Raw genomic sequence first — 8994 nt, 5'->3', positions numbered from 1 at the left:
TAAGCACCCAGATTCCAGAATTCCCTAAAACCCCACAGAATTCCCCTAAAACTGCCCCAAATCCCATCAGTCATTATTTGGGGTTTGGTTCCTTTTAGGGGAAATTTGGGGTCAGGGGGATCCCAGAATTCCCCTAAAATTCCCCTAAAATCTCCCAAAATCCCCTTACACAACCCAAATCCCAAAATTCCTAAAACCGCCCCAAATCCCCAAAATCAGCCCCTGTTTGGGGTTTGGGTCCCATTTTGGGGCTCCCCTTGTTCAGGGCTCCTCGGGTTGGGCTCCTTCGAGGGGAGATTTGGGGTTTGAGAGATCCCAAAATTACCCTAAAATTCCCATAAAATTCCCTAAAATCCCTTAAAGCACCCAGATTCCAGAATTCCCTAAAACCCCACAGAATTCCCCTAAAACTGCTCAAATCCCATCAGTCATTATTTGGGGTTTGGCTCCTTTTAGGGGAAATTTGGGTCAGGGGGATCCCAGAATTCCCCTAAAATTCCCCTAAAATCTCCCAAAATCCCCTTACACAATCCAAAACCCAGGAATTCCCTAAAACCGCCCCAAAATCCCATCAGCCTTGGTTGGGGTTTGGGTCCCATTTTGGGCTCCCCTTGTTCAGGGGGTCCTCGGGGTTGGGCTCCTTCGGGAGGAAGATTTGGGGTTTGAGAGATCCCAAAATTATCCTAAAATTCCCCTAAAATCCCCACAAAATCCCTTAAAGCACCCAAGTCCCAAAATCCCCAAAAATCCCACTAAAACCCCACAAAAATCCCTTAATGCACCCAGATCCCAAAATTCCCCTAAAACTCCCAAAATCAGCCCTGGTTTGGGGTTTGGGGGTCCCGGGGTTTGGGCTCCTTCGGGGGGGAGATTTGGGGTTTGAGAGATCCCAAAATTCCCCTAAAATTCCCCTAAAATGCCTTAAAGCACCCAAGTCCCAAAATCCCCAAAATCCCACAAAATTCCTCACACCATCCCCTGTTTGGGGTTTGGGTCCCATTTTGGGCTCCCCTTGTTCAGGGGGTCCTCGGGGTTGGGCTCCTTTGGGAGGGAGATTTGGGGTTTGAGAGATCCCAAAATTATCCTAAAATTCCCCTAAATTCCCCACAAAATCCCTTAAAGCACCCAAGTCCCAAAATCCCCAAAAATCCCACAAAATTCCCTCACACCAGTCCTTGTTTGGGGTTTGGGTCCCATTTTGGGCTCCCCTTGTTCAGGGGGTCCTCGGGGTTGGGAGGCAAAGTTTGGGGTCAGGGGGGTCCCAAAATTATTCTAAAATTCCCCTAAAATTGCCCTAAAATCCTTTTAAGCACCAGATCCCAGAATTCCCATAAATTCCCCCAAAATCAGCCTCTGTTTGGGGTTTGGGTCCCATTTTGGGGCTCCCCTTGTTCAGGGGGTCCTCAGGGTTGGGCTCCTTTGGGAGGGGAAATTTGGGGTTTGAGAGATCCCAAAATTCCCATAAAATTCCTCAAAAATCCCACAAAATTCCCCTACACAACCCAAATCCCAAAATTCCCTAAAACCGCCCCAAAATCCCATCAGTCCTTGGTTGGGGTTTGGGTCCCATTTTGGGGCTCCCCTTGTCCAGGGGGTCCTCAGGGTTGGGCTCCTTTGGGAGGGGAGATTTAGGGTTTGAGAGATCCCAAAATTCCCCCAAAATTCCCCCAAAATTCCCCCAAAATTCTCCTAAAATCCCTTAAAGCACCCAGATTCTAAAATTCCCTAAAACCCCACAGAATTCCCCTAAAACTGCCCCAAATCCCATCAGTCATTCTTTGGGGTTTGGTTCCTTTTAGGGGAAATTTGGGGTCAGGGGGATCCCAGATTTCCCCTAAAATTCCCCTAAAATCTCCCAAAATCCCCTTACACAACCCAAATCCCAAAATTCCCTAAAACCGCCCCAAAATCCCATCAGTCCTTGGTTGGGGTTTGGGTCCCATTTTGGGGCTCCCCTTGTTCAGGGGGATCCTCGGGGTTGGGCTCCTTTGGGAGGGAGATTTGGGGTTTGAGAGATCCCAAAATTATCCCAAAATTCCCATAAAATTCCTCAAAAATCCCTTAAAGCACCCAGATCCCAGAATTCCCTAAAACCCCCCCAAAATCAGCCCCTGTTTGGGGTTTGGGCCTCCCCTTGTCCAGGGGGTCCTCAGGGTTTGGCTCCTTTGGGGGGGAGATTTGGGGTTTGAGAGATCCCAAAATTCCCATAAAATTCCCCTAAAATCCCCACAAAATTCCCCTACACAACACAAATCCCAAAATTCCCTAAAACCGCCCCAAAATCCCCAAAATCAGCCCCTGTTTGGGGTTTGGGGCTCCCCTTGTCCAGGGGGTCCTCGGGGTTGGGCTCCTTCGGGGGGCAAAGTTTGGGGTCAGGGGGATCCCAAAATTATCCTAAAATTCCTCTAAAATCCCCACAAAATTCCCCTACACAACACAAATCCCAAAATTCCCTAAAACCGCCCCAAAATCCCCAAAATCAGCCCCTGTTTGGGGTTTGGGTCCCATTTTGGGGCTCCCCTTGTTCAGGGGGTCCTCGGGGTTGGGCTCCTTCGAGGGGAGATTTGGGGTTTGAGAGATCCCAAAATTATCCTAAAATTCCCATAAAATCCCTTAAAGCACCCAGATCCCAGAATTCCCTAAACCCCCCCCAAAATCAGCCCCTGTTTGGGGTTTGGGGCTCCCCTTGTTCAGGGGCTCCTCAGGGTTGGGCTCCTTTGGGAGGGGAAATTTGGGGTTTGAGAGATCCCAAAATTACCCTAAAATTCCCCTAAAATCCCCACAAAATCCCTTAAAGCACCCAAGTCCCAAAATCCCCAAAAACCCCACTAAAACCCCACAAAAATCCCTTAATGCACCCAGATCCCAAAATTCCCCTAAAACTCCCAAAATCAGCCCTGGTTTGGGGTTTGGGGGTCCCGGGGTTGGGCTCCTTTGGGGGGCAAAGTTTGGGGTTTGAGAGATCCCAAAATTCCCCTAAAATTCCCCTAAAATGCCTTAAAGCACCCAAGTCCCAAAATCCCCAAAAATCCCACAAAATTCCCTCACACCAGCCCCTGTTTGGGGTTTGGGTCCCATTTTGGGGCTCCCCTTGTTCAGGGGCTCCTCGGGGTTGGGCTCCTTCAGGGGGGAGATTTGGGGTTTGAGAGATCCCAAAATTACCCTAAAATTCCTCTAAAATCCCACAAAATTCCCCTACACAACACAAATCCCAAAATTCCCTAAAACCGCCCCAAAATCCCATCAGTCCTTGGTTGGGGTTTGGGTCCCATTTTGGGGCTCCCCTTGTTCAGGGGGTCCTCGGGGTTGGGCTCCTTTGGGGGGCAAAGTCTGGGGTTTGAGAGATCCCAAAATTCCCCTAAAATTCCCCTCAAATCCTACAAAATCCCTTTACACCCCCAAATCCCAAAATTCCCCATAAAATTCCTCAAAAATCCCTTAAAGCACCCAGATTCCAGAATTCCCTAAAACCCCTCAGAATTCCCATAAAACTGCCCCAAATCCCATCACTCATTATTTGGGGTTTGGTTCCTTTTAGGGGAAAGTTTGAGGTCAGGGGGATCCCAGAATTCCCCTAAAATTCCCCTAAAATCCCCACAAAATCCCTTAAAGCACCCAAGTCCCAAAATCCCCAAAAATCCCACTAAAATCCCACAAAATTCCCTCACACCAGCCCTGGTTTGGGGTTTGGGTCCCATTTTGGGGCTCCCCTTGTTCAGGGGGTCCTCGGGGTTGGGCTCCTTTGGGGGGGAGATTTGGGGTTTGAGAGATCCCAAAATTACCCTAAAATTCCCCCAAAATTCCCCTAAAATCCCTTAAAGCACCCAGATTCCAGAATTCCCTAAAACCCCTCAGAATTCCCATAAAAATGCCCCAAATCCCATCAGTCATTATTTGGGGTTTGGTTCCTTTTAGGGGAAATTTGGGGTCAGGGGGATCCCAGAATTCCCCTAAAATTCCCCTAAAATCTCCCAAAATCCCCTTACACAACCCAAATCCCGAAATTCCCTAAAACCGCCCCAAAATCCCATCAGTCCTTGTTTGGGGTTTGGGTCCCATTTTGGGGCTCCCCTTGTTCAGGGGGTCCTCGGGGTTGGGCTCCTTTGGGAGGGGAAATTTGGGGTTTGAGAGATCCCAAAATTCCCCTAAAATTCCCCTAAAATCTCCCAAAATCCCCTTACACAACCCAAATCCCAAAATTCCCTAAAACGCCTCAAAATTCCCTAAAACCGCCCCAAAATCCCATCAGTCCTTGGTTGGGGTTTGGGTCCCATTTTGGGGCTCCCCTTGTTCAGGGGGTCCTCGGGGTTGGGCTCCTTTGGGGGGAGATTTGGGGTTTGAGAGATCCCAAAATTATCCCAAAATTCCCATAAAATTCCTCAAAAATCCCTTAAAAGCACCCAGATCCCAGAATTCCCTAAAACCGCCCCAAAATCAGCCCCTGTTTGGGGTTTGGGCCTCCCCTTGTTCAGGGGGTCCTCGGGGTTGGGCTCCTTTGGGAGGGAGATTTGGGGTCAGAGGGGTCCCAGAATCCCCCTAAAATTCTCCTAAAATCCCCACAAAATCCCTTAAAGCACCCAAGTCCCAAAATCCCCAAAAATCCCACTAAAACCCCACAAAAATCCCTTAATGCACCCAGATCCCAAAATTCCCCTAAAACTCCCAAAATCAGCCCTGGTTTGGGGTTTGGGGGTCCTCGGGGTTGGGCTCCTTTGGGGGGCAAAGTCTGGGGTTTGAGAGTTCCCAAAATTCCCCTAAAATTCCCCTAAAATGCCTTAAAGCACCCAAGTCCCAAAATCCCACTAAAATCCCACAAAATTCCCTCACACCAGCCCCTGTTTGGGGTTTGGGTCCCATTTTGGGGCTCCCCTTGTTCAGGGGGTCCTCGGGGTTGGGCTCCTTCAGGGGGCAGATTTGGGGTTTGAGAGATCCCAAAATTATCCCAAAATTCCCCTAAAATTCCTCTAAAATCCCACAAAATTCCCCTACACAACCCAAATCCCCAAATTCCCTAAAACCGCCCCAAAATCAGCCCCTGTTTGGGGTTTGGGCCTCCCCTTGTCCAGGGGGTCCTCAGGGTTGGGCTCCTTTGGGAGGGAGATTTGGGCTTTGAGAGATCCCAAAATTCCCCTAAAATCCCCACAAAATCCCTTAAAGCACCCAAGTCCCAAAATCCCCAAAAACCCCACTAAAACCCCACAAAAATCCCTTAATGCACCCAGATCCCAGAATTCCCCTAAAACTCCCAAAATCAGCCCTGGTTTGGGGGTCCTTGGGGTTGGGCTCCTTTGGGGGGCAAAGTTTGGGGTTTGAGAGATCCCAAAATTCCCCTAAAATCTCCCAAAATCCCCTTACACCACCCAAATCCCAAAATTCCCTAAAACCGCCCCAAAATCCCATCAGTCCTTGGTTGGGGTTTGGGTCCCATTTTGGGGCTCCCCTAGTTCAGGGGGTCCTCGGGGTTGGGAGGCAAAGTTTGGGGTCAGGGGGGTCCCAAAATTATTCTAAAATTCCCCTAAAATTGCCCTAAAATCCTTTTAAGCACCAGATCCCAGAATTCCCATAAATTCCCCCAAAACCAGCCCCTGTTTGGGGTTTGGGTCCCATTTTGGGGCTCCCCTTGCTCAGGGGGTCCTCGGGGTTGGGCTCCTTCGGGGGGGAAATTTGGGGTTTGAGAGATCCCAAAATTCCCCTAAAATCCCCACAAAATCCCTTAAAGCACCCAAGTCCCAAAATCCCCAAAAATCCCACAAAATTCCCTCACACCGGCCCCTGTTTGGGGTTTGGGTCCCATTTTGGGGCTCCCCTTGTTCAGGGGGTCCTCGGGGTTGGGCTCCTTCAGGGGGGAGATTTGGGGTTTGAGAGATCCCAAAATTACCCTAAAATTCCCCTAAAATCCCCACAAAATCCCTTAAAGCACCCAAGTCCCAAAATCCCCAAAAATCCCACTAAAATCCCACAAAATTCCCTCACACCGGCCCTTGGTTGGGGTTTGGGTCCCATTTTGGGGCTCCCCTTGTTCAGGGGGTCCTCGGGGTTGGGCTCCTTTGCGAGGGAGATTTGGGGTTTGAGAGATCCCAAAATTCCCCTAAAATTCCCCTCAAATCCTACAAAATCCCTTTACACCCCCAAATCCCAAAATTCCCCATAAAATTCCTCAAAAATCCCTTAAAGCACCCAGATTCCAGAATTCCCTAAAACCCCTCAGAATTCCCATAAAACCGCCCAAAATCCCATCAGTCATTGTTTGGGGTTCAGCTCCTTTTGGGGGGGAAAGTTTGGGGTCAGGGGGATCCCAAAATTCCCATAAAATTCCCCTCAAATCCTACAAAATCCCTTTACACAACACAAATCCCAAAATTCCCTAAAACTCCCCCAAAATCCCATCAGTCATTGTTTGGGGTTCGGCTCCTTTTGGGGGAACGTTTGGGCTCAGGGGGACCCCAAAATCCCCAAAATTCCCCTCAAACCCCCCAGGACCCCAAAACCCTCCCCAGGTCCCTCCAGAGCCCCCCCAGGTGTCCCCAAACACCCCCCAGGTGTCCCCAGGTGTCCCCAGGTGTCCCCCCATGTCCTCCAAGTGTCCCCATGTCCCCAGGTGTCCCCAAGCCCCCCAGGTGTGTCCCCAAGGCCACCAGCTGTGTCCCCAGGTGCCACCCCCACGTCCCCAGGTGTGTCCCCAACTCCCCCAAGTGTCCCCATGTCCCCAGGTGTCCCCAAGCCCCCCAGGTGTGTCCCCAGGTGTGTCCCCAGGTGTGTCCCCATGTCCTCCAAGTGTCCCCAAGCCCTCCCAGGTGTGTCCCCAAGCCCTCCCAGGTGTGTCCCCACATGCCCAGGTGTGTCCCCAGGTGCCACCCCCATGTCCCCAGGTGTGTCCCCAACTCCCCCAAGTGTCCCCATGTCCCCAGGTGCTCCCCCAGGTATGGCCCCAGGTGTGTCCCCCTTGTCCCCAGGTGTGTCCTTGTCCCCTCAGGTGTCCCCAAGCCCTCCCAGGTGTGTCCCCGTGTCCCCAAGGTGTCCCCACATCCCCAGCTGTGTCCCCAGGTGCCACCCCCATGTCCCCTGGTGTGTCTCCAACTCCCCCAAGTGTCCCCATGTCCCCAGGTGTGTCCCCTTGTCCCCAGGTGTGTCCTTGTCCCCTCAGGTGTCCCCAAAACCCCCCAGGTGTCCCCCCATGTCCTCCAAGTGTCCCCAAGCCCTCCCAGGTGTGTCCCCAAGGTGTCCCCACGTGTGTCCCCAACTCCCCCAAGTGTCCCCATGTCCCCAGGTGCTCCCCCAGGTATGGCCCCAGGTGTGTCCTTGTCCCCTCAGGTGTCCCCAAGCCCTCCCAGGTGTCCCCAGGTGTCCCCCCCATGTCCCCCAAGGTCTCCCCATGTCCCCAATTCCCCCCCAGATGTGTCCCTGTGTCCCCAGGTGTGTCCCCATGGGTCCCCCAATGTCCCCATGGTCCCCCAGGTATTCCCAGGTGTCCCTCAATGTCCCCCCCAGTGTCCCCAAGGTCCCCCAGGTATTCTCAGGTGTATCCCCCCCATGTCCCCGCAGGTGTGTCCCCCACATCCCCAGGTGTGTCCCCAGGTGTCCCCTCAGGTGTCCCCACATCTCCAGGTGTCCCCCCAGGTGTATGCCCATCTCCCACCAGGTGTCCCCATGTCCCTCCCCATGTCCCCCAGGTGTGTCCTCGTCCCCTCAGGTGTCCCCAAGATGTCCCCTAACCCTAACCCCCAAGTGTGTTCCCAGGTGTGTCCCCAGGTGTCCCCAAGCCCTTGCAGGTGTCCCCAGGTGTCACCCCATGTCCCCCCCAAAGTCTCCCCATGTCCCCAGGTATGTCCTTGTTCCCCCAAGTGTCCCCAAGCCCTCCCACCATGTCCCCATGTTCCCAGGTGTGTCCCTGTGTCCCCAGGTGTGTCCCCAAGGCGTTCTCAGGTGTCCCCTAGCACCCCCCCAGGTGTGTCCCCATGTCCCCCAATGTCCCCATGGTCCCCCAGGTATTCCCAGGTGTCCCTCAATGTCCCCCCCAGTGTCCCCAACTCCCCCCCAGGTGTGTCCCTGTGTCCCCAAGGCCACCAGATGCCTCCAAGGAGTCCCCAAACCACCCCCAGGTGCCACCTCCATGTCCCCAATGTCCCCCAGGTGTGTCCCCACATGTCCAGGTGTCCCCCCAGGTGTGTGCCCATCTCCCACCAGGTGTCCCCATGTCCCTCCCCATATCCCCACAGGTGTGTCCTCGTCCCCTCAGGTGTCCCCAAGACCCCCCAAGTGTGTCCCCAGGTGTGTCCCCAGGTGTCCCCAAGCCCTCCCAGGTGTCCCCAGGTGCCACCCCCCATGTCCCCAGGTGTGTCCCCACATCCCCAGGTGTGTCCCCAGGTGTGTCCCCAAGCCCTCCCAGGTGTCCCCAGGTGCCACCCCCATGTCCCCCAAGGTCTCCCCATGTCCCCAGGTATGTCCTTGTTCCCCCAAGTGTCCCCAAGCCCTCCCAGGTGTCCCCAGGTGCCACCCCCCATGTCCCCATGTCCCCAGGTGTGTCCCCAAGGTGTTCCCAAGTGTCCCCAAGCACCCCCCCAGGTGTGTCCCTGTGTCCCCAGGTGTGTCCCCATGTCCCCCAGGTATTCCCAGGTATTCCCAGGTGTCCCTCAATGTCCCCCCCAGTGTCCCCAACTCCCCCCCAGGTGTGTCCCTGTGTCCCCAAGGCCACCAGGTGCCTCCAAGGAGTCCCCAAACCACCCCCAGGTGCCACCTCCCATGTCCCCAATGTCCCCCAGGTGTGTCCCCACATGTCCAGGTGTCCCCCCAGGTGTGTGCCCATCTCCCACCAGGTGTCCCCCCATCTCCCCCCAGGTGTCCCCATGTCCCTCCCCATGTCCCCCAGGTGTGTCCTTGTCCCCTCAGGTGTCCCCAAGACCCCCCAAGTGTGTCCCCAGGTGTGTCCCCACGTCCCCAGGTGTGTCCCCAGGTGTCCCCAAGCCCTCCCAGGTGTCCCCAGGTGCCACCCCCATG

General features: G+C 54.0%; 1 protein-coding gene across 5 annotated transcripts in view; it reads right to left on the bottom strand.

Annotated features, from left to right (window-relative positions):
• The window catches only part of UBE2M (ubiquitin conjugating enzyme E2 M), a 32923-nt gene that overhangs the window by 10113 nt on the left and 13816 nt on the right, over positions 1-8994 (bottom strand). Inside the window, exon 6 of one of the 5 annotated variants that reach the window (XM_074531754.1) lies at positions 1280-1417. The exons of 2 other annotated variants lie outside the window; for them this stretch is intronic. In XM_074531754.1, the coding sequence (XP_074387855.1) occupies positions 1295-1417 (123 nt within the window). In that variant the 3' untranslated portion in view covers positions 1280-1294. Of the gene's footprint in view, positions 1-1279; positions 1418-4970; positions 5088-5859; positions 6046-8994 lie in introns of those variants that run through there. 2 more of the 5 variants (XM_074531755.1, XM_074531752.1) reach the window with 2 other exon arrangements.

This window comes from Zonotrichia albicollis, chromosome 38 (assembly GCF_047830755.1).
Source record: "Zonotrichia albicollis isolate bZonAlb1 chromosome 38, bZonAlb1.hap1, whole genome shotgun sequence".
In the NCBI taxonomy this organism is placed as follows: Eukaryota; Metazoa; Chordata; class Aves; order Passeriformes; family Passerellidae; genus Zonotrichia; species Zonotrichia albicollis.
Note: the sequence above shows the minus strand (reverse complement) of the source record. Positions and strands in the feature narration are given on the sequence as shown.